This window comes from Erpetoichthys calabaricus, chromosome 9 (genome assembly GCF_900747795.2).
Source record: "Erpetoichthys calabaricus chromosome 9, fErpCal1.3, whole genome shotgun sequence".
Classification (NCBI taxonomy): Eukaryota; Metazoa; Chordata; class Cladistia; order Polypteriformes; family Polypteridae; genus Erpetoichthys; species Erpetoichthys calabaricus.
The window spans coordinates 121,227,930-121,254,501 of record NC_041402.2 but is presented as its reverse complement, the minus strand read 5'-3'; the positions used below and the strand labels follow the sequence as shown (position 1 = coordinate 121,254,501).

Sequence of the window (26,572 nt, the reverse complement as noted above, 5' to 3'; positions counted from 1 at the left end):
CCACCAGTGCATGCACAGCCGCCGTAGCCCCAACACGGACAGACTGAGACACAAGTTTGCTACACAGCACACAGTTTATTTACATGTGGGGTAGGGAATCCATTCCCGGGCTTTTTCATTCCCACATTCCCGGGAATGAAACTGCTGTAATTCCCAGGAAAACGGGAATGGCCAAGCTCACATATATAGCGTGTAAAAGTGTAAAAATCGATCAAGAAATAACAGAGTTATAGTTGAAAATAATTAAGGTGGCGCCATTGCTGCAGCTTGCACTTCATCAGACAACAGCTTTGAACAGCAACTTGAAATTGCAATGCATCAGTGTGTTGTATCCACATTATCTGTGCCAAGAAACGTGCCATCACATAATGATGACAAGAAAGTGGATGAATCAGTAAAAGCTCAAATGGCGGCGTTTCAGAGTAACGGCAAGCGCAGGCGTTGTTTAGAACAAGTGTATCAGTGTCTGATGATTGTGCCACCTACTTCAGTGGAGGCAGAGCGTGCTTTCTCAGCGTCTGGCGTACTTCTGCACGAAGGTGCACTCTTGCCTGGACGACCACACGCTGGACACGTTAATAATAATAATAATAATTCATTACATTTATATAGAGCTTTTCTCAGTACTCAAAGTGCTATCTACACAGGGAGGAACTGGGAAGCAAACCCACAATCTTCCCCAGTCTCCTTACTGCAAAGCAGCAGCACTACCACTGCGCCACCTGTGAGGACGCTGTGCTTTCTACGCTCTTATTACCGCAACTAAAGATACATGTACTTATATGACAGCATGAACTGCTTGTAGATAAGGTTAGTCTTTTATTTGTGTCAACATATTGCAGTAGTTTTATTAAAAATAAGTGTCAGTCGTTCTAAAACCGTTCACATGTGAGATGCCCGTGTATTGTGTCATTCCCGGGAGCCCGGGATTCCCAGGAATGAAATGCGGGATTCCCGAATTCCCGGGAATGGATAAACCCGTCCGGGAATGGATTCCCTAATGTGGGGGAAAATCCTTCGCTCTCCACAGCAACACAATAGCCACAGCACAGTATAGCAAAGTAAGCACAGCCCCTTGACTTTGCCAGTCTGTTCCTTTTCCAGGTCCTTCTGCCTCCACTCCTCTTCAGCAAGCTTTTTCCACCTCCTCCCGACTCTGGCTCCTCAAATGGAGTAAGGGTGTCCTTTTATTCAACTCCTGGGAGTGCTTCAGATGGCTCATTAGTATTACCTGGAATCACTTGCAGGTGTGGTGGAAGTCCATTATAGGGCTCTGCAGCTCCCCCTGGCGGCCACCACAGACCCCAATGGGCTGTACCAAACTCCAAGTTCTGGCAGGAATCTGTGGTGTCACAGCCGCCCAGGAGGGCTGTCCTCTAGCTTCTCAGGGAGGTGGTGCCTCAGAGATGCTGTCCCCAACCCTGGTCCTTCCATCCGAGGCTGCCCATCACACACTATAAATCAAAATCCCAGTCCTGAAACAGGATAATTACATTTTTGAAAAGGTTATTTTTGTTTTTATAAATTTTGGTAGCAGCTCATTCATTTCTCTCTAAAAGGAGACACATTTGATATATATGTATTTTTTACTTCGCTGAAAATGTTCAATAATTGAAAGAATCTACTTTAAAATTGTGTGTTTTTCTATAAAGCTGAATTTTCATGATTGAGCTAGCAACAATTAACTCAATGATATTTCAGATACAGATAGGGACTAAGAAAATGCTTACAATGAAGTTTACAAATTGTGTTCAATCAAATAGTTTTCTTATTCTCAGAACTGTTTAAGCAATTTATTTGTTCTTCATTTTGTTATATTACTGAATCCTACAGTCCAAGAGCCAGACAAATGTTTGGTTTTAGGCAAGGGTATATCACTTCACACTGTTGTAGAGAATGGAAAACATGAAACACATGTAATATAACTCATAGTGCTGAAAACTATCTAACACATAAGACTAGATGATGCAAAGATAAAATGAGGTGTAGTGGTGTGTTCAATGTACAATAGTACATTGTTGCAAATAGTAATACTGCAGAGAAAATGTGGGTCTGGAATATCATAACACACTTCTGTAGACATGCTTAAAAAAGTCTTTACAAAGTATAACATCAACAAAAGGGAATGAGCATTCTGTGAGAGGTGCATAGTGAGGTTTTGGAACAGAAAAGAAGGATAGTATTTTTAGGTTTTACATATCTAACCATAACCCTAAGCCTAACCCTCACCCATCCATCACTTTTCATATATCCAAAACTCATCCATTCATCCTTTAATTCTGTGATACTACTTAATTGCTTAAATACAATTTATAAGATTAAAAGTTTGTGTAGTTGCAAGGTTTTGAAAACAAATCTGAGACTCGCACAAAGCAAAGGTAGTTGAACCAGCAGATGGGCAATGGTCTTGTTGCACTTGGTCTGAATTATTTTTAAATGAAAACAAATTTCTCCAAAAAATTAACAACAGATTACTATTTCAAAAGTATTTTAGTGCTCTCAGGTGGCTGGTTAAACAAAGGCAAACCAATAATTAATAAAGCATTAATACAAATAATAATAGGTTACTTTGGCCTGTGGGTCAATTGTTTGGTCAGTTTACATATACACCACAATATTTCTTCTTTAATTGGTTTGCTTACTATAGAAATAATAATATCTGTAGATTTCCACATGAACAAACCTAATGTATATTTGCTTTTAAACGGATAAACATTCATTGGACATTAACAGGCAACCAAGAACTAAATACTTTACTTACTCTTACCTAGCAAATAAACTTTCATAGCAGCCAAAGGACACTGGCAGAGCAAAATGAACAAGCTTTTCACGGTATAATGTGCTGGTAGCTTGCCAGTGTCAAAGTATTTCCTTGTGCTGACATATGGAAATAATGGTCAAGGTTGATGGGGAAGTTAATGCCATTTCCCTTCTTGGGTCTGCATAGGACGAGGACATTACATTTTTCTCCCTGGTCACAACTATTAGTAAGCATGTAATCTGATGAAACATTTATTAGTTACTTATGCAATAATAAACTGTCTAAACAGTATATAATAGCTGCCATGACATACGAAATCTGAAGCCACTGAAGAAATGAAAAAGTTACCCACAGCTAACTGTATCTAGGAAAATTTCTCTAAAGGTAAATACATAGTCATTAGAAAACCCACTTGAAAATCATTCATTCTTACTGATTCCCTTAGTTGTTTAAAAATTGGAGTGAAAAATCACATTAAAATTAATTAAATGTATTAGTTCATTGCCCCATTTTTTATTAATTCCTATGCCATTGGAACAGAGGAAAAAACTTATTTAGTATGACTAAACTACCAGGAAATAAGCACCCCCAGCTGGACACACACCCATGCTGAACTCTTGCGTGAAATGGCTTAGTTTAAATTTTTTTTTTATATTTTCTGTGCCATGCATAGTGACAGTACTATATAACCAAAAGGTCTTACATTAAACATTTTTTCAATGCATTTCTTCTGAAAATATTGTGTTATATTTAATGTCTACTAGTCAATAAGTAGTTAAAAATGAAATGTCTATACTGTAGTTAGAGCTATTTGACATCAAAAACTATAATAACTAGACAGTGACCCAAAGGCCCAGGTCAAATCACTGTCTTAACTTTGCACTGCCAGATGGCTTAGTTTCTTTTTATAATAACTTACTCTTTCCAGCAAATACGTCATAGCAATAATGAAAGATTTTTGATTATTTTAATGCTGAATGCCTGGCAGTTACTCAAAGAAAAACTGCATTTTTCAGTGTCAGTTCATGCCTTCCAATGCAAATAAAGATCCTCCAACTTTTTCCACTTTAACAGTTTCTTTACTATTTGACAACTAGAAAAATCTAGCAGAAGTCCACCAAGTAATCAATAGTAAACAACATCTGCTCAATAATTGCAAACAAAACATTTTACTCATATTATTATGAAAGTATTTATGATACAAATATGAATGTATACCTTCAGTATTGTAAAGCATTTATTTAGTTCACCAAGTGGCTTGTAAAAGCAGTCTGATATTAATTATAATTAACATTTACATACAGTCATATGAAAACGTTTTGGAACCCCTCTTAATTCTTTGGATTTTTGTTTATCATTGGCTGACCTTTCAAAGTAGCAACTTCCTTTTAATATATGATATGCCTTATGGAAACAGTTGTATTGCAGCAGTGACATTAAGTTTATTGGATCAACAGAACATATGCAATATGCATCATAACAAAATTAGATAGGTGCATAAATTTGGGCACCCCAACAGAGATATTACATCAATACTTAGTTAAGCCTCCTTTTGCAAATATAACAGCCTCTAGACGCCTTCTATAGCCTTTGATGAGTGTTTGGATTCTGGATAAAGGTACGTATTTTTGACCATTCTTCCATACAACATATCTCCAGTTCAGTTCAATTTGATGGCTGCCGAGCATGGACAGCCTGCTTTAAATCATCCCATAGATTTTCGATGATATTCAAGTCAGGGGACTGTGATGGCCATTCCAGAACATTGTATTTTTCCCTCTGCATGAATGCCTTTGTAGATTTCAAACTGTGTTTGGGGTCATTGTCTTGTTGGAATATCCAACCCCTACGTAACTTCAACTTTGTGACTGATGCTTGAACATTGAATTCATCCAACCCTCGACTTTAACAAGGGCCCCAGTCCCTGAACTAGCCACACAGCCCCACAGCATGATGGAACCTCCACCAAATTTGACAGTAGGTAGCAGGTATTTTTCTTGGAATGCGGTGTTCTTCTTCCGCCATGCAAAGTGCTTTTTGTTATGACCAAATAACTCAATTTTTGTCTCATCAGTCCAAAGTATTTTGTTCCAAAATGAATCTGGCTTGTCTAAATGAGCATTTATATACAACAAGCGATTCTGTTTGTGGTGTGAGTGTAGAAAGGGATTCTTTCTCATCACCCTGCCATACAGATGTTCTTTGTGCAATTTGAGCTGAATTGTAGAACGATGTACAGATACACCATTTGCAGCAAGATGTTCTTGCAGGTCTTTGGAGGTGATCTGTGGGTTATCTGTAACCATTCTCACAATCCTGGGCATATGCCGCTCCTGTATTTTTCTTGGCCTGCCAGACCTGGGTTTAACAGCAACTGTGCCTGTGGCCTTCCATTTCCTGATTACATTCCTTACAGTTGAAACTGACAGTGTAAACCTCAGAGATAGCTTTTTGTAGCCTTCCCCTAAACCATGATATTGAATAGTCTTTGTTTTCAGATCTTTTGAGAGTTGCTTTGTGGATCCCATGCTGTCACTCTTCAGAGGAGAGTCAAAGTGAAGCACAACTTGCAATTGACCACCTTAAATACTTTTTCTAATGATTGGACACACCTGTCCATCAAGTTCAAGGCTTAATGAGCTAATCCAACCAATTTGGTGTTGCAAGTAATGACTATTAAGCAGTTACATGCATTCAAATCATTAAAATTACAAGAGTACCCAAAATTTGCACAGCCAGTTTTTCACATTTGATTTAATTTCATACAACTAAATACCGCTTTACTAAAAATCTTTGTTGGGAAAACACCCCAGTACTCAGATGTTCCTAGGAAATGAAAAACATACCACTGTTATCTTTTTTGTTGAAAGTAGAGTAAATTATTATGCAGGCTGAGAGGGGTTCCCAAACTTTTTCATACAGTATGACTGTATATTAAATGTTACATGTCATATATTACTTTGCCAAATAAAATAAACAAACATCAAAACACAGCAATATATATACACAATAACTGCATAGTAAATACATGTTTTAATAAAAGTAACTACTAAATGATAACAGATTCATTTAAGGTAATGTAAAGTATGCAAAAAAATAGTTTTAGAAAAAGGAGGAAAAGCATGTTATGGATTTCAGATAATGCAGCATTCAGATTAAATGAGGTTTTTCTTTTCATTCTAATATTTAAAAAAGAAAAAATTACTTGCAGCTTGACAATACTGTTTGCCTCATATATGCAAGCACAGAAAATGGAACTGTAATATAAAACTGATGGTACATGTATTCTGAAGAACCATTCACAAGTTCTTGGAAAAGTAACTTACACTTATTAGTTTTCCCAAAAGGCAGTTACCAAATGAGTGAAACAAATGCCTAATCATACAGAGGTATTTAGCTAAAGAAGTAATGTTCGAATTCTTCAAAAGGTGGAGACCTTCCTGTTTTGAACATTTAACAGAATTTAGGCAAAACAAACTTAGTACACAAATTCATTCTGAATTAGTCATTTAACACCGTTATGCTCTCTTTAAAATGAGATTTTTCATTTATAGTATTTGTATTCTGACTTGTAGAGGCCTATTTTTAAATTAATCATTTACAAAAGTAAATCCTGTCTTAGCATGGCCTATTTAATTAAAATACTGTATTTGTCATCTTATCAGTGAGTTTCTGAAACACATATAGTTCTAAAGTAGTACATGATTTCAGATTTTTATGATAAAAACATTTCCCACAAAATTTTGTTAACATCCTGAATAGTTTAAATGTACTTAATTTCATTCATATGTTACGCAGAAATACCCACAGTTAATAGAAAATAGATCTTTTAATAGCAATGAAACGTTTAAGGTGAAATAACCTGTTTTCATGTCATAATACTGCTACTACAGCTATTCAGAAAATTTGTTTCTGTGCCATTTGCTAAAATCACCCATAGTGTAAATTAATGGTAAATGGCAAATGCATAAAAACACAATTAGAAAACATGCTAATGATACTTAAGTGGAAAAACAGACATGGCAACTGCAGACAACTAGAACACAAAAAAAAAGCCTTACCTCACTATCTTGTGTGATCTGAACCTGCTCCCCTTGTGGTACCTGGGCAATGTGTAGGTGTCCCTGAGGTATCTAGAAAAAGGCAAAAGAAAAAAAAAAACAGACCAATTCACATTTTACATCTTTTTATGATTTCTGAAGTACATTTCTACATAATCAGAATGTCTATATGTTAATATATTCATTTCTTTCTTTGTTGCTTTATTGCACCTTAACACTAAAATACAAAATTCTTCTTACTGATACACTGAATTAATTTTTAATAGATGTTAATCAAACATCTTGGTAATAGAGCACAGTTTCTGCTTGGTAAAGTGAGGATGACATGCACTCTTTTTTGAGCGGGAAAACTCCTGTAGCTATTATTTATGATGTAAATGAATCTTGAATTTTTCTGTCATTCTAACGAATAAAATAGTGGTTATTTATGAATATTTCTCCATATATTCTTTATTTCAAGGGGTAGGCAAAATGTGCTTTTGCATGATACTATAAGTGCAGACTGTAAGATTTAATTATGTCTCTATTGGAAAATTGATTTGACCTACTTATGAAACAATGACTCACAACATAAGCAAGAACACACAATGAACTTAACCTTATTCTCAAGCCAGAACATTTTAAACTCTGCTTTTTATCAACTTGGTATAAGTAAGAAACACAATGAGTAACAAACAGAAAATTTTACTATATACTAAAAATTAACATATGATACGAATTTTATATGACACTAGTGTATTATCCATCCATCCATTTTCCAACCCGCTGAATCCGAACACAGGGTCATGGGGGTCTGCTGGAGCCAAACCCAGCCAACACCGGGCACAACGCAGGAACCAATCCCGGGCAGGGTGCCATCCCACCGCAAGACACACACAAACACATCTACACACCAAGCACACACTAGGGCCAATTTAGAATCGCCAATCCAGCTAACCTGCATGTCTTTGGACTGTGGGAGGAAACCGGAGCGCCCGGAGGAAACCCACACAGACGCGGGGAGAACATGCAAACTCCACACAGGGAGGACCCAGGAAGCGAACCCAGGTCCCCAGATCTCCCAACTGCGCCACCGTGCCGCCCACTAGTGTATTATACTGTTTTGAAATGTATTTTGCATATATTGAAATGATAAAAAGAACTTCATAAAAAAAAGTTATGAGTTTAGAGGAGTTTCAACACTTTGTCTCTAAAAGATCTATGAATGTCAGTAACAAACTTTATAAGAAAAACTAATGGAGTACAGATAAAAGTGGCGTGGGTTGAATAAATGCATTCAGTGTGTCCTTTACCCTTTAATGTGAAAAAAGTTAAAAGTAAGTAAAAAAAAAAACCAAAACAATAAAGTAACCAATGAGAGCTGAAAAGTAGTGATGTGGAATTGCAAATTATGATGATCATTATAGAATAATTGCTTACTTTGATGCACTGCCTGAAATTAGTACTGATTTGAACCTTTAGTGTAAATCTTATTGTAATACAGAACTAAAGAGTAATAAAGAGGAATATCAAGGTCTGGTTACTCAATTATGAAGCTGGCAGAAGAGCAATGGTTTCCTAGATACCTAGCATAATGATTATTGCAAAGAGCTGAATGTTACTCAGAATGTACAGAAACATGTATTGCTTTATTTAATATTTACAATAAACCCCCAATTTTAATAGATATTAAAGATATTTCAAATATAGAGCCAGGAATTGTGCTTAGATTCTTTTAGACTATATTTTTTTCACATTCACTAAAATTTCCTGCTTATTTTTACATTTCACTTGAACAATGATATACTTATGTCTCTCAATTCTGTGCTTTCAGAATTTCTTAATAAATATTATGCTATGGTCAGATTTATTTAACATTTACAAAAACTAAAACTGAAAAAACAATTTTTTCTTTATTAAATGTATTGTCTTCTATTCCTTATTCTGGTAGGCTGCAAAGGGCTTTGAGTTTTCTTTCAAATCATTGTCTTTATGAAATTTTAGTATAATAATGATTTCTATGTAGATGTTCAGTTTAAAATAATCTTATATAAATATCTGCAATGGACTTGCCGCCTGCATAGGTTAAGTCCAGTTCTGACAGTTATATGCACTGTCCCATGCATGAAGCCTAAGGCTCTAAGGCATTATCATGATGTTTCTGTAATTATTTTTCACATTTCAATATGTTATAATATGAAACCATAATATTTAGAAAATATGTTTCTACAGGAAAGTAACCCAAAATATACAGCAAAAAAAACTGGACTGGCTTTAAAAAGAATTAATATTCTGGCAAAGTTCAGCTTCAACCTATTATTGAATTTGTTGGACAAATTAAAAGAAACTCATTGTTCATGGTCCTTATTCAACTAGACTGAGAAATGAAGACAGATAATTGTATAAAATAATTGTTTTGTTTTCAGCCAGAGGTGTCTTAGACCAAATATCAGCTCAATGGGGTAATAATCAGTTATTTTCTTTTTTTTTAATCTTTTTATTTATTTGGATTTGTAGACTTTTGTTTTAACTTTGAAGATAAAGTTCTTTCACCTGATGTATTACCAAAAAAAACATAATTAAATACATTACAATTCTATTCTGTAACACAAAAAATGTGAAAATGCCTGAGGAGTAAATACTCTTAATATGTACAGTACTTGGAAACATATTGCAAAGTAACCACAGTATCCATATGTTTACAGTTGCTTACATGAAAAAGTATTCTCTAACAAATGTGTGTCAAATTTATTATTAACCATTTTCACTAACTCTTGGTCTTCTTTGAAATACTTTAAACTAAAAGCTGGAATACTTTTACTCTTTTTAATTAAGGAACTATTACTGACTTTCTTATTCTGTTTCTAGTCTTGATCTCCTGCGGTGGCAATTTGTACCATTTATCCCTCTCTATCATTGCCAAGCTACTACTTCTGACTATAGGAAGTGACACCAGACATACTGTGTGAAAGGATTTAAACTTCTAGCTACGGTATAGTGTGGTATGTACTTAGGATATAGGTGGGATGGGTTGTAATTCGAACCTAGTTCATATAAAATGTGACTTTGATTATTATAACTTACCATAGAACCATATCGAACCCTCTGATTACCGTATCTGTTGTAATGCTGTTGATTTTTGTTTTCCCTCTCCTTGACTGTCAACTGGTCACATTTCAGGGACTTTACACTATTACGATTTCCTTAGCTTACTTTGTGTATAAAATACTTTGTTTTCAGACATATGTGTATGAAAATATTCTGCATTTTAATATGTGCACTATATATAAATGTGGTATATTTTAACAGTTTGCTGTTAATCCATTGTAAGGTTGTGAATTTGTGTATACTCTCTGATGAGGGCTACGCAAAAAAAAAAAAAAAAACCCTGTAATTTCAAATTGACATTCAGCTTTGGAAAAAGTCTAGCAGTTCTTCTAAGGACTTTCACTATAAAACTACACCTTTCTTATTATGTGTAACAACTTTCCATTCAATATTAAAGAGTCTAAAGAAAAATCCATCACAGCCTGTGTTTTCAACACAGCCCTTTGCTGTCTTCAGCAAATCTGCACACCAAACATTTTGGAAGTAATAGAGTACTTGAATGTTTTATCAGCATGAATAAAAAGAAGCCATATTAAAAAAAAAAAAAAAAAACACTTCCGATTTGGAAGTCCATGAAGGTGCCCATTCTTTTTTTTTTTGCAGGCCCAAGTGAACATTTCAAAGGAATAGGGCTCTTTATTTCAAACAGTTTCATTTCCTTTGGAAGGAAACAATCTTTTTAAAGGAAGCAAAAACATACCGTGAGTATTCAGATGACAATAAAGATCACAACATTGATGTCATAGGGCACCCACAGTGCATTTAAATCTTTACTCTTGTGGCCAAGTTCACTATAGTAATGCAGAACCATCTGTTCTTATATAATAAGCACTAAGCACAGATGTGCTTTCTCTAAAGAAATTTGGCTCACAGAGCTGTCACATTCACTCAGAGTTTTAATGAAACAGCTAACTATCCCAGCATTCAGTGTGCAATTAATTCGGAGGGTATGGAATAAAACTTGGAAATGTGCTGCTATAAATCTGATGTTGTTATTCTTCCAAACATATAATTAGAGTAAAATAATCACAATAAGTAGTGTTCAACTTACCACTTGCACCTGTCCATCTTCCCCGATCCGATGAATCTGAACTTGTTGTGCATTAGCAAGTGTATAGTGCAGTGTCTGCTGAGCCTGTTGTGCTTCAGTAGGAGATGCTACATTGCTTTGGATTCCCTCTGGAAAAGATATACATTTATAAGCATTATTGTATATGACCATCAACAGATATCAATAAGCCAATTTTCATTAATATACAGTAAATTTATCTTGCAAATCCCATACAGAGTTCCAGGAAACCAAAGCCAAACCCACAAGCATAAGATACAAGTCAATTGCAGGACACGCATTCATATTAAGTTATAAGAAGACAATTCAGAGTGGCACATTTTTTTAATGTGCATGTCTTTTGGGATGCAGAAAAAAATTAGAGTGTCAGGAGGAAAGCCAGACTAACACAGTAACAATGCTTGAACTGTGCACCTACCATATCCTTTTTTGTTTTTAATATTAAATGACTTGGACTCCAGTATGTAGAATGTATTTCCTTAATTTTCTCATTTGCCATTCAACCATTTACTGCTTATAAGAACATCATCCACATATTTTTTTTTATTCTACCAGCTGTTCACATCCAACTTGTTGGTATAATCATTAAATAAAAGATTATATTTTATGTTTGTCTGCCTTCAATACCTTGGGGCAAATGGAACTTATGAAGATCATCAAAGGCTAGTTGTGATAACTATGTTTTGCTGTAGAGAAGGACTGGTAACAGAGTAATCAGAGAGGTCAAACATGTGCAACTTGGCTAGGACAAGCAGAAAGCAATTTAAAATGGGCTGTGACCACTGCACCTTTGTCTGACATCACATTGTATGGGCCTAGGTGAAATGGAGTTTGCCGGAGAGGTCACACTAATACTAATACACATTCTTGCATAACAAGTGTCTAAGATAGAAATGCCTATCGTGAAGTTTCTTTAATTTCCTTGTTACCATTTCTTCTTTCATACTTTGCTTATTTCAGATAAGGAATAAAAGTGATCACATAATAAAAATCAAAACGCAGCTCTAATAGTTGATATCCTGATTTAAGGTCCGGATTGAAGAAAGCTTCATTACGACTGAAGAATGCTTTGTTGTCAGTAACAGTAGAAAGATTGTGTGACTCATACTTAACAGCCTTGTTTGGGTATCTCATGCCAACACATAGTCTTAGTTTGCCTAATTCGTTTAAATTCAGTGTTACTATATGGAGTGAAACTCATGTTGATGAGCTGTTTACCTGTTAGTGACATCAAGAGCCTCAAGTTCCACTAGTTCTATTTTAACATGTGGAATGAGCTGTCTTATGTGCACCAACAGCATGTGGCTGTACAACTGGTTCATTTGAAGCAATGCTGATGCTGACTCATGAATATTGTTATCAGATGCACAAGGTCAAAAGCAAATGCACAGCATGCTTCAGACAAAAACAACTGGAAATGAATTCAGGAAAGTCAAAGTCTTAATCTCGTTTTAGAGAACAACTAACTAATGACTGTAAAATAAAGTTTGCAACATAGTAAACTTAAATGAAATGAACAATGGTTCAAGCACCAAATTTTTTGCAAGCGTCCCTATCTTGTACTCATCCAACAGCAGTCAATTGGAGTAAGCAAGCAAGAAAGTGATAGATGGAAAATTGTTGTGTGCTGGCTGTTACTTTAGGACTACATAAAGTTTTTATATGTTTAATTATTGTATAAAATAATGAATATTGGCATTGTTTTTGTTAAGAATCACCCACATATCACCGCACCCTGACATTAGCTTGAGAATTCAGTAGCAGCTGATTTTCTGTAAAAAAAACGAGATTTTGCAATTAACAATAAAATTCATAAATGGTGCCATGGAAATTTCCTGCAGTGCTGTACTGTACAAACTCTCACTTCATAAAGAGTTGGAGACTATTGGCCTATTGTTGAAATCTACATCAGCTAATTCAAATGAATTACCTAGGCAGTAGAAGCAAGCTTCCTTTAACTGTATTCAAAAATGCTTTCACCTGGAAGCACATTCCCTTTAATTGTAGCTGCCAGATGCACACAGAAAAATCAACTTATTCTATAGATATTATAATAATAATAATTCTTTACATTATAGGTTGAGGGATCAATTCAATACAATAGAGTATTATAGTATTGTTCAACTGTTTGTAATGCAAAATTAGTATACTGAGGACAAGTTTGTCAGCAAAGAACAGGTTATTGACTTTCGTTGCACCAAAGAGCCAAGTTAGTATTTAGGGAGCGGATGTGGCGTACTGCTACAAGTATATCAATTAAAGGTTGTACTGGTCTAATAACTCAAAGAAAATACACAAGAAAGGGCTGAGAAGACTCTTTTTTTATCTTTGGAGGTTGTGCTCCCATAATTTTATGTGGGTAGTGAAATCCTTCACATATTCTGTAACTCTGGTAGCCCTTCAGATTTTCTATGCAGTAGTGTACTATAATGGTATTAGCACTGCAAGAGAGACCTGCAGAATCAACTAGCTAATTAAGACGGCTGACTCAATTATAGCACCCACTCTCAAACCGCTAGAAGTAGCAGTGGAGGAAGGAATGAAGATAAAACTGATGGACAGTCTATTATGAACAATGCCGCACATATTCTCTCTGACACACTATATTTGAGTACTTTTAGCCAATGAATTACTCAGAAAAAACATGTCTGCTGGGGCTTTTTATACCTTTCTGGTCACCAGGCTTCTTGTCCATTAACTGTTGATTTAAAGCAGTTTGTGAATACTTAGTGATATACAAACATAAGTAAAAATGCCTTCTTTTCTATCTCATACATAAATTAATTTCAATCTGAAAACATATTTAGAATACCAAGTAACGTATTTCATAAGAATACTTACTAGTTAATTTTGACATTGTCATCACTTGTATTAATGATTCTAATTTTCTCTTCATTGGCACACTTTTCTACAGCATCATTTAATGCACAGTTACACAATTATCCAAGACACTCCAACTTGGGTCTTTAAAAAAGCTAATAAAATGGAATGAATTAATAAAATTAGTTGAACTAATTCTGATATATCTCTGTTTTAGAAATAATATAATGTTGTTCCAAAATGTATTGATGAATGGCATATAGGGCATACTTCAGAAATGGCATCTCTCAGCTTGTCTGAGAATCTATCAGGAAACTGTATTTCTTTGCTTTGTGGAGCTTATACTGGACCTGGAGTGAGTATGCTTTAGCTAAGACCCTTATAAAGAATAGTACATTTACAAAAGAGATTAAAGGGATAAATAAAGTAAAAATACACTCAAATGAATTTCTTTGGCGATACCAATGACTAAAATGCATTACTTGAGTTATTTTGTTATAGCTTGGTTCTCTAGTGAATTAATTAGACCTTTATTATACAAAAAAAACCTAATTCTTCAAGAGCTGCACATAAAACAAATAAAATTGAGAGAAAATGGTAGACTGGACATCTGAAAATAAAATTTTAACAAAATGCAGTTCCTTTCAAAAAACTGGAAAATAACCTTTAAAACTTTATTTATTTTTCACTTTATGTGAAAAGAGGTGGCATGATGGCAGTGCTGCTGCCTTGCAGTAAGGAGAGCAGGGTTTGCGCACCGAGTCCTCACAGTGTGGAGTCTGAATGTTCTCCCCGTGTCTACATGGGTTTCCTCTGGGTGCTCCAGTTTCCACCCACTGTCCAAAGATGTGTAGATTAGGTGAATTGCTAAAGCTAAATTGCAAAGCTAAATTGTCCCTAGTGTGTATTGGGTGTGTGGGTGTTTGCATATGCCCCGTGATGGAGTAGGGCCCTATCCAGGGCTTATTCCTGCCTTGCACACTATGCTAGCTGGTTTTAGACTCCAAACATCCCAACCCACCAATCTGAAACCCTGGTCTAGACATGACTTTTTGTGAAAACCTTAATCCATTCAATTGAATGGCCTAAAATTCAAGGCATATACTTGGCCGATATTCTTGAACCCATATTGTCTATATTTTTAACATGACTTAAGAACGCATATATAACATTGTCAAAACTGTTGTTTAATTTAATAGCATTTCTCAGAAATCTATGCTTTGCATGTATAGCTCACTACTTAACTGAGAGGAAGATTTTTAGTACCACAAAGAAAGAATGTAAAGAAAATCAATACAAGAGCACTCTCCCTAAACAGGCACAGAAATGGCTTTCCTGATTTTGTACTTAGCTGCTACAGGAGGGGGAAGATTCAGTGAAATTATCATTGTAGTCCAAGAATAATCGTGTAGTGAAATATTGCAGCACCTGGGATGCAATCCCTAAAGAGGCTACTGGAACCAAAATCAACAGCTGTTTACTTAGGAGACCATTTCATCCTTAAAGTTTTTCAGCTAGAATATGACCAACACATTTATTAATTTATTAATCTATTCATTCATCCTTTATTATACCTGTTTATATAATTCAAGACTGTAGGAAGCTGGTGCCTATATCGACAGGTAGAAATCAAAAACAATCTTGGAGTGATCATCAATCCATTGTGGGGAATATTCACTCACACACCCACACTCACTCATACAGGGCAAATTTCCAATCACAAAATAACCTAATATGCAAGTCTTTGTCCTGTGGGAGAAAACCCAGGGTATGCGGAGAACAGACATTCACAGAATGTCATATTTTAAAAGCATTTGTTGAATGCTTTATTTTACCTTCAAGGCAAAGCCAAGCATTACAGCATCCTTAACATCATATATCTTTCACTGAATCACTGAACCTGAACTCATAACGAAATACTTTTGGCAACTAGACAAGAAGAAAACTGCAAACTTCCTCTGTATCTGTTGAAACCTTTTACCATGGAACGCCCAGAGAGATTTAGAAGGGGGAAAAAATAAACAATATTTAGATAGTATTATTCCTACAACCAAAGCTTAGGTGCAGATATGACTGATGGCAAAATAAGCAAATGAAGTACAAGTTATCACCAGCCAAGGAACAAATTTATGTTTTTTTATTTACCCCAGATACCTGCATCTTAAAAACTTCATTTGTACACTTTTGGACAGAAATGTCTAAAAATTGACTCCCTGTAAAATACATCACAGTTTATTCAGTTAAACATACAAGTTATTAGCGCAAAATATAATAGGGTACCATTGCCAGTGAACACTTTGACTGCATTTAAAGTGAAAGAAAATATTTCTAAAATAATTATACATACCAATGATTCACTTGAAGTTACCCCAATAGAAAAAAGATTTTATGTGCCAGCTACATACACTTCAAGGAGTACATTTTACTACAAGCCATTTTAAATCTGAAATTTGTTTTTGTAGTGATAATATACATACATTTTTACTATAGTATTTAAATGTGATAATACAGCATTTGTTTTTTCTTAAACATGAGAAATACATATATTTTTTCTATATGCTGGCTCTAAACTGTAAATTTAAATCTAAAAAAGTAAAAACAACAAAGTAAATCTTTGTATTAAAAAAAAACTACAGCCAGAAATAATGATGTACATGAGCTATTCAACTTATGGAAGATGGATACATTGCAGTTTTATTTTGTGTGTCAAGGTGATGTTTTCCTGTAAACATGATTCTTCTGTTACATGGCACAATCCATAAAAAATGAGAAAATGAGTTATTTTCATAATCATAGTACTAGGGTGTTACCGTGTACGCCATTATGAATGTAGTGAAAAGTCAAGGAAAATGGCACCTTTTATTGGCTAACTAAAAGATTACAATATGCAAGCTTTCAAGGCAACTCAGGCCCCTTCTTTCTTGCCTGAAGAAGGGGCCCGAGTTGCCTCAAAAGCTTGCATATTGTAATCTTTTTAGTTAGCCAATAAAAGGTGCCATTTTCCTTGACTTTTCACTACTATCATAATCATAGAAAGGGAATTAAAAAAAAAACCCCAAATACTTTTTTTTCCCAAGGGTCCTGCCTTGTGCCTTATTCTTCCAGGACAGGTTACAATCACCATGATTCTAATCAGGGGAGACACTCCTGATAAAAAGAAATACTTGTTTAACAAATAGCCTCAATTTAAATTTTTATAATATATTAATGGTTAAATAAGCAAAAATGTACTGGTAGTACTTTTGGGAGCAGTCAGTGATGAATGGGTACCTAACTGAAATTTTACAGGAAGGAACAGAAGAAAAGGACTAAGATCAACTTTTATTTAAATTCCATCCATTTTTAAAACAGCTAATTCCAGGGACACCACAGCCTGTTCAAGCAGCATTAGATGCAAGGCATTAGCATGAGTCTACTACAGGACATACTCACTCCCTCACCCACATACAGACCTAACCTAACCTATTAACATAACACGCTCATCTTTAGGATGGTTCATAAAAATTGGTAAGGATAAAAAAAAAAAAAAAAAAAAAAAAAAGACTTTCCAAGAATTTTAATGCAATAAAACTAAAAACTGTGTCACTGCACTGTAAAGATTTTATATTTATTATGATAAGCTGTGTTACCCAGCTTCGCCCAGGATATTTTACAAGAAAATGGGATTCAGTTAGCATGCTGTCAGTAATCGGGGGTATCAGAAGTACCATGTTACTAAGTAAGCACTCTTCAAGTTTTCAAACTTGCCCAATCCAGTTCAGGGTTATGGAAACAGAAGCCTATCCTGGAAGCATCAGGCATAAGGCAGGAACCAGGGCAGCAGACCAAATAGGTGGTGATGAATTTCTGACAAGGCAGAATGATAAATGGTTCAGAGAGAAGAATATCCAATTAAATGACATGTTCCTTACAGCATCAAACTTGATTTCTAATTTTAAATGTTTTTTGGAATAACTGTTTGAATCCACCAAGACTCTCCAGGATGAGGAGTGCCTAGTACTAATTGAGAAATAATTTCTAGTAAAAGGCAAAGTGTAGCCACTTGTATTAGATGGCACAAGAGAAGATAAAATATTGTTTAATTTCATTTCTTACCTGACTCCTGTTTAACATACTTTCCACTGTATATTATGTAAATAAAAGAGCCACAAGTTTAAATACATACTGTACTCTGGTCTTTGTCTTTGAGGCTTGTCTAAAGCGAAACATAACAAGCCAAATAATGCATTAAGAAACTTTCTTTTGGTACAATCTAATTATGAGTTTCAATTAGACATATTGCCTTGCTTAAATTACTGTGTTTACAAAAATAAGACTCATATGGAAATAAAGGAAAGCTACAAAACAAAACCATTTAGAAAATACAATATTCATATCTGACATAAGAGAAATAAAACTCGTGACACATTATACACAAACGCTTGAACAGACAAAGGGTAAGCAGAAAAGGGCACATGAAATGGCATCATCTACCACTGTAAGACATGACCCTTGATTACTATACCAGTCTGAGACTGGTCTATTTATTTATAAAGGCTCTACTTCTATTGAACTCTGTATGTGCCATGTTTAAGGAGGTGTAACTGCCTGAGGTGGTGGAGGTGAGGGGGATTTGGGAACAAACAAAACAAAAATTTATATGATGAAGTCCTCAGTTTAAGTTTTTAAAGTCAGCTATAATGGCTGCACATTTTCATTTCAGTCACTTTCTATGTTAGAAATCAATCCCTGGTGTTATTTAAATTTGCTATTTAACACTGCAGTTTATTACTATACTTATTCTGCCATGTCAGATCAATAACAGCATTATCCAAATGTTATATAGACCACAGGGGATTTGCATTCCTGAGGCCTTCAGATTGCTTTCTCTTTCTGTCACTTGTTTCCACATATTTTATCAAAACAGATAATTCAAGATAAAATTGAGAGGTGGAAATGAGACTGACATTTAGGTACTGATGTATTTTTATTATGTGCATCATTGATAGTTGAGAGCTGGTTATGAAACAGAAGCAGTTAAAGATAGAATGCAACAGTTTTCAGGCTAGAATAAACAATTATGAGCTATAACTTCTAAAAGGTAATCAAACTAATCTATTCTAATTTTATGCCTAAAATATGTAAGGTGCATTATTAGCAAATATTTGGCTTCAATACAAGAAACTAGTGGAAACCATTGTAGCCACAGATGTCCTTTAAGACCAACACTAAGGATCCCAGATCTGTAGATGCATACTTCAGAATGTAAATGTAAAGTCTTCTGAAGATCAATAGAAAATCATAACTAAGAGTAAGGTCATATACTATATATGCTGATCCATTTGACATCAGTGTAAATGAAAGTTCTCGTTCTCTTTTTCCAACTTTTTTTGAAAGTATGTACACAATATACTGCAAAAAGAGATTCTAGATATACTGTATTTAAGTTAACACCACATAAGACCAAAACCTCAGATTAGGTCAGATTGACAGGCTTAGTTTTACTCTTAGTTTACAGACTAGTAATGTCACTCCCAGGTTAAGAGCATTGAAATACAAAGAAAAACAAGAAGCAACCCATTAGATCAAAATGTTAATTTCTGCTGTGTTAATCTGATTTGTTTGATTGAGTTGTACTCTGTTGTAATATTTTGCTCTAAAATAAAGAGAAAGAAATGTATACATCTGTGTTTGTGCTGTACAGCTGCCACCTGAAAATGCAAGACGCATAGTTTCTTGACTAGCGGAGGGCTCCTTATGTCTGCATCACTACACCTGTGCCTGAAGAACAAATACAGACTCTGCTCACTGATGTCATGTTACACTTACATTACTTTGAACAACACAAAAATATTATATGAACAAACACAACCCTAAAGGCCTTCTGTGTCTACATTTTGTACCTTAACTGACATTTTTGATCCCACTAGATTTTCTTCACTGCCTTTAGCACAAGACTATTCATTTCTGAATTTAAATAAAAACAGTTGTATGAAAAGTTGCTGAATCCATTGCCATACTGGCTGTAAGCATGAGAGAATTTATTTGAATCAGATGGTGTTTCTTTATTCTGAAAACAGTAATTTCAGCTGAAACAAAATTTACTTCATAATATTGCCTGGGTACTATTACAGATCCAGTGAAAACTGCTCATATACAACTTCCTAAAGCAGTGTTATTTATTATCTCCTGCATGTGAATAATCCTCTGATACTTGAGAAAGAATCTAAAACACTCCTTTGTTGGTTCGTTTAAGGACATAACTCTTCAGTATTTCCATGACACAGATGTCAGCAGGTACAGAACAGACAACTACATTATACTTATAAGATCAACAATAAAATATTCGATTATATAATTATTTCATCCTCATACGTCTTTTCATTATTTCACTGCATTTAAAATAAATCAGAAAAGTGTCAATCAAATTCTTCATAAACAAAATAAAGAGAAAATAAATGCTTTGTGCTCTGTAATAATCAGACATATTGAAGAAATTAGAAACAGAGAGATTTCAAATTTTGACTTTTTTTAACCTATTTTTGCGCTTTCAAACAGTATTTGCAGTCACCTAATGAGAAATTATACTTTAAACTGTCTTTAAAGCCAGTGACTAATGTAGTTTAAATTCAAATTAATTATTTACAGCATGCATAAACCTTTTGTTATCCATTTAATTTGTTTCATGATAATAGAAAGCTTCTTGGCATCTCCTCTATTTCCTACAGTCATGTTTAAGTCAGGGCTACACCCCTGGGATTTAGTTTCTTTTCCTTTTATTTACTGACTTTGTTGTTATTAAGAATTGTTTTTGTATTTTAAGTTATTAAATGTGTCTTTACTTTTTTATTTTTACATTTTATTATTCTATAGTATTTTTTTTGTTTAATAGCATCCTTAGCGTTAGACCCGAGCATTAGTCAGACTGCAAAAAATATGCTAAAAGCGTTAGTCGAGTGTCACTCAGACAAATGTACAGATGACTCTTGCGTAAGTGTTAGAACTGAGAAACACTCGGGCTGTAAAAGTGCTGTGAGTACTGCTGTTCTTTGGAGAAATTATGTCTTTGTGTAGATTTTCACTGATTATGAAATATCTGCACTTTCATGCAACACTTTTTACATATTTTTTTGGAAATAAATGTAATATTCAAGGAGGTTAAGCATCAGGTCTTTAGTTAGTTGTTCCTCTGCAATTTAAGGATTTATAGGTCTGGGCTTTTTCATGTGTGCATTTAGAATTCAAGCTTGGTTTGGTGTTTTTAAGACCTGATTTGGAATTTTGTTGGCCCAAAGTCACAGCACTTGCCAATAACATACACATACAATACTAGCATAGACCCTTAGACTACAATAAACCCTTTCACTAAACCTGTGCTGCACTTCTGTTTCATCCAAATATTGTGTAGCTTTTTAAAGATGTTCTGGTGTGTGCCCTAAAATTGGTACAGCTCATCTTTCCTGTCAACTTATAAACATTATTGTTGGCAAAAGAGTTTATTGCAGCAAATATGCTATATTCGACAGTGACCTTATTTGCCAAATATTTTCTTCTAAATTTACCTTGTGGCTGGCTTAGATTAACATTTTTCCCAGCTCTCCATGGTGCTTTGCAAGGCCAATGGGACATCAAATAGTTGTAGCAGCCATGAGCCTAACTTTCATGCATATGCTTACTATAAAATATGAGCTGCTTTGGGCATGCGTGTTATCAGCCTTCTACCCTGCATTTGTTTATGAAGAAAAAAAAATTAGCAGTATTTTCAATTGAGGTGAGTACAGTTACAATCCAAAATATGCTTTAGAGCCATCCCCTTTCCTAACAAAGAAAACACACGAAACTCTGTTAAATAATAATAATGAAAAATGTATTACTGTTACAAGGTGTTTCTATATTCATCATGGAAGAAAAAAGAGCAAAGCAGCTGCACAATGACTGTAAACACAAAGGATGTTTATGCTACGCCTGAAGCAGTAACTTCAAACAATGGAATGAGCCCGTCTCATGCTGCTGCTATGTGGCATATCTAATGCGTGCCCCAAGACTGGGACCTTGTGAGTGCATTTCTTTTTGTGGCCGTCTGTTGCATTTTGTTTGTGGTTATTGTTTTCTCTGCGTCTTTTGTAGCTTGAGGCACTGTGGCACAGTGGTTAGCAGTGTTGCCTCACAGTTCACTTAGATCACATATTTGGCCACAATAATCAATCTGGTATAGTTCACAGATGCTTCTCTAGCCCTCAAAGTCAATTAAAGCACTGTTGCACCATTATAAGCCACTCAAAAATAGTTCAGTTCTTCCTTCCCCATTGAGTTTAATGCAAAATTCCCAAAACATTTCTATGATTTTGCCAAACTCATGGTGAAATGAACTTAACTTTGGTGGGGAAGACTTGCACATTGGAAGATTGTGTTATAAAGTTGATAGTCATTAAGCAAACCAAAAACTACTGAAGTGCTTGTTTTATATTTTATAAAAATTGGGTGGATTTGTGGGAACAATCAGGGTTTTTCAGAAGATTGAGGTATCCACTTTCACTAGGGGAGTTCATATACTGTATTTTGATGTGAAAACACATATGCATCAGCCTGGTTGACTCACCGAAGCACTATATGGTTATAGCCTTGTAATCTTAAATCACAACCAGTTGTTGTATTTACCCCATTTTATGACAATCATTGCATGCCCAACCAACCTGGAAGGGGAGCTTCTCTCTGAATTCCCTTCCCAAGATTTCTTCTATTATTTTTTCCAACAACGCTCCTTTAGGAGTTTTTTAGGAGAGAGTCAAGGCTGAGGGGCTGTCGAAAAACAGGGTCTGTTAAAGCCAATTGAGGCATTCCTTATGTGATTTTGGGCTATAGAAGAAAGCAAATTGTGGTTTTGTTTTTATTTTGCCCAGTTGTTGCTCTTCACAGTTTGTTACCAGAAATTGCAATGCCCTGTTACCAAAAATGCAATGCCTAGTATGAACTGATTTATGCAACAATACATTAACAATCTGTAACTAACCAATATACATCATGAATTGTACTAGAAATAAATTAGATCCTGCTCCAGGGTTGCAAATGTCACTAATTTGCTTCCAAGTAAAACAATAAATCTAACACAAACCCCAAACCACATCACTCAAGTTTTTTGCTAAACATTCATTCATTTCTTAAAAGAATTACACTATACTAAATATAAAGTAAAATATTTGTTTACTAACTGAAACTTAGATTAGCAAAACTAAAATCATATTTGCTTATTTGAGATTAAAGAGGATGGTGTTACTATCAAGAAATAACTATTTTGGAAGAATTTTTGGAATGATTGCCAAGATATTCTGTATGTTGTTTATGAAAACTTAGCTGATTTCACATATTCCAAGGTGTTTACATTATATTGGATAGTAAAAGAAGAATCATGCACACATGCAATGTGAATTTCCTGATCTCTTAAGAAATAACCTTTATTCAGGACTGAATTTACAAGTCTTTTAGAAATTATATTTTATATAATTATGATTATATAGGGGCGGCACGGTGGTGCAGTGGTAGCGCTGCTGCCTCGCAGTTAGGAGACCCGGGTTCGCTTCCCGGGTCCTCCCTGCGTGGAGTTTGCATGTTCTCCCAGAGTCTGCGTGGGTTTCCTCTGGGCGCTCCGGTTTCCTCCCACAGTCCAAAGACATGCAGGTTAGGTGGATTGGCGATCCTAAATTGGCCCTAGTGTGTGCTTGGTGTGTTTGTGTCTGTCCTGCGGTGGGTTGGCACCCTGCCCAGGATTGGTTCCTGCCTTGTGCCCTGAGTTGGCTGGGATTGGCTCCAGCAGACCCCCGTGACCATGTGTTTGGATTCAGCGGCTTGAAAAATGGATGGATGGATGCATGATTACATAGTGTTGATGTGTGATTTTGTTATTCACATAAATGGTGAAAAAGACACTTTTAGTCCAATGTCTGTGTTTACATATTGTAATAAGGTGCTGTATTTCCCCCAATCCGGCACAGACTCACACGGAGGCACGTGTAAAAACATAAACAAAGACCTTTATTTTCTTCACCTGAGCGCACGTCTTCCCCGTAAACTCCACAGGCACAACACAGTCCAAAATAGCACAAGCACAAAAACACACTCCTCTCTGGCACCACCACTCCTCCTGTCAAGCTTCGTCCTCCTCCTCCTCCCGACTCTGGCCACTGAGTGGTGATTGCTGGCCTATTTTATAGCCCACCCAGAAGTGCTCCATGTGCTTCATCACCTGTTTCCGGTTGCACTTCCAGGTGGGGCTGAAGACTCGTCCAACCAGGCTCAGGGACCCCTGGTGGCCACCCCACATCCCAACAGGGCTGTGGAGAACTCCATCTCCCATGGAGCCCTGCGGGAAGCTGAGGCACCTCTGTCAGCCAGGGAGGCTGCCACCAAGCGTCCTGGGGGAGGTATTGAGCAGCCCATGGTTGCTCCTCCGGAACATATGTCAAAGGGGCGTCGCAGCCAGTCATGGGAACCGGCCGTCTGCCACAATATATAAATATATGTACATTGTTTACCAGTTTTCTGATCCTGTACTCACAGAAGTATTTTATAGAAGAATAAACTAGAAACTACCCACACTGTGAAACTTGCTTTTAACATTAGAATCTCTGAATCTTACAAAAAAAGTCATAATCCCAGACCACCTTAAATTCCTTCTCACCTCTCCATCAGTGTCTTTTGTTTTGTAAATGTGTCAATCAGCACAAGCAGCCTGCTACCCCATCACCCCCCCTCATTGCTGGAGCTCAACTCAGGCAAAAAGTTCTCCTAGCTCAAGTCTTGTTTGTCTGCATATGAGGTGCCTGGAGTAGTATAGGATAAATGATATATCGTTATTTGGAACACGTTCAACTCATGTGTATTCCATGTCTACAATGATCTATGTAAATGAAGGATGACAAGAAATGTGAGAAACGCAAGAAATGTTGAACACATAGCTAAAACAGAAACTTTTTTCATGTTATAGTACTAACAACAAAATTTTAACATGAAGTGTTTAAGGTGTGAAGACTGATTTCCAAATATCAAACAAACACTTTCATAAAAGGTACACATATAACAAAACAAGTGTGCTTTTATTCAAGACTATAACCAAAAAAAAAGAAATTGGGTTAGGGTACAACACTAACACGACCGCTTGGGTGGTGCAATGGTAAGAACTGCTGACTCATAATCAAGAGGTCATGGGATTAATTCCGGGTGCTTCCCAGTATTACCGCTTTGAGTAGTGATCTTCTCTTATTGTTACTTTTATACAATAAAAACATACATTTGATCTGAGTCTGTAACAGCCGGTGTAAATTTATGGTACCTGTAAAGGTTAGCATTTTTTTTTTAATTCAGTTTTATTCTCTCAGTCACGTTCATGCTCGCCCCGATCTGACACTGCCGTTTTCAAATAAAAGACATGCTATAACAGAGGTGAACTCAGTTGAGGATAAGGGTTCTACATCAGATAAAGAGAACAGAAGCCAATTAAGTAATTATTAACAGATATGAGTTATGCAGACTAAGTAACTTGTATCTTTCTAAACAAAATGAGATCTTATACTCAGAACAGCACACATGGCTGGAGCTGAAGTACAGTTCATTTGCTTTTTAAAATCAAATTCAAAACGCCATCTGCAAAATTTAAATTTCAACCATGCTATCTCAGAAGGGATTCGCCTCCATCTCATTTTTATTTCCCAAGCATTGTTGTAGATTAAAGCTGTGTCAATAGTATAAAATGAAAAACTGCCAGCAAGATGAACTCCTTAAAAATGTCTTAGATCTGTCTTTTTCACCATATTTTCAGAAATAATACATTTTAATCCTGGTATTTTAAGATTTTTTATATGTATGCAAAACATATGTGCTGTTACTCTAGACAGTCAAGTTTGAAATCTTCAAAAAATAACATTATAAATCATCCTTTTACTAGAAAAATAAAAGACTGCGACTCGATTTGCTATAAAAAAAAAAAATAACATTTTAGAAGAAAATACTAACTAAGTGTTCATGTTGTAAGAAATTGAGGTGAACTACAGTACATCTACTGTTTCATTTTTAACAACTTAAATGAACAATCTCAAATGCATCTTCAGTTAAATGATTTATTTAAACAGATACATTAATTCTTATGACACAATAGCACATTAGGTATAAATACTAAGCAAAGGTACTGTTTTAGGTGCTGGTGATTGATATGTGGATTTTTAACAAATGATAATTAGCTTAATAAACATGATGAATTTCAAAACTTTTTAATGAGATTTATAAAACACTGACGTTTAGTTTATCTGATATTTTTCTATACTGGAGCAAAATTCTTTCTCAAATTCTGCATTGCATTATGCTTCGCTGGTGTCATGTACTTTTTGACTAAAATGTACACCTCTTTCAATATCAAAACAGTTTGGAAGGAGTTTAAAAAATACATTAACTAGTAGCTACATATCAGTACATAACACATGATCAACAGAAACCTATACAAATTTGTGATAGTATAGTCATGGTGAAAATGGTCTTGAACCAGTATGTATCCTCTCCATGTGGATATCTTACCTGCAATCGTTCAGGACACTTTCTGGGTCACATAAATAGTAAAACTAGGAATTCTTTTTTAAAAACTTTTACCCCAATATATGGCAAACATTTTCTGGTTAAATCCCTAACCAGCCACAGGTAAAGACCAATAAAAAATGCTTTTTTCACTTTAAGCCAAAACTGAAAACATAGTGAAACCTTAAACAGGGCATACTATCAATAAACAAGAACATGCCACATCTTAGAAATGTA

General features: G+C 35.3%; 1 protein-coding gene across 1 annotated transcript in view; it reads right to left on the bottom strand.

Moving 5' to 3' along the window:
* Positions 1–26,572, bottom strand: part of banp (BTG3 associated nuclear protein) — a 377,911-nt gene that overhangs the window by 174,238 nt on the left and 177,101 nt on the right. The window contains exons 9-10 of the mRNA XM_028810115.2: positions 10,961–11,088; positions 6,823–6,894 (exon numbers count right to left, since the gene is read on the bottom strand). Of these exons, the coding sequence (XP_028665948.1) occupies positions 6,823–6,894; positions 10,961–11,088 (200 nt within the window). The remainder of the gene's footprint in view (positions 1–6,822; positions 6,895–10,960; positions 11,089–26,572) is intronic.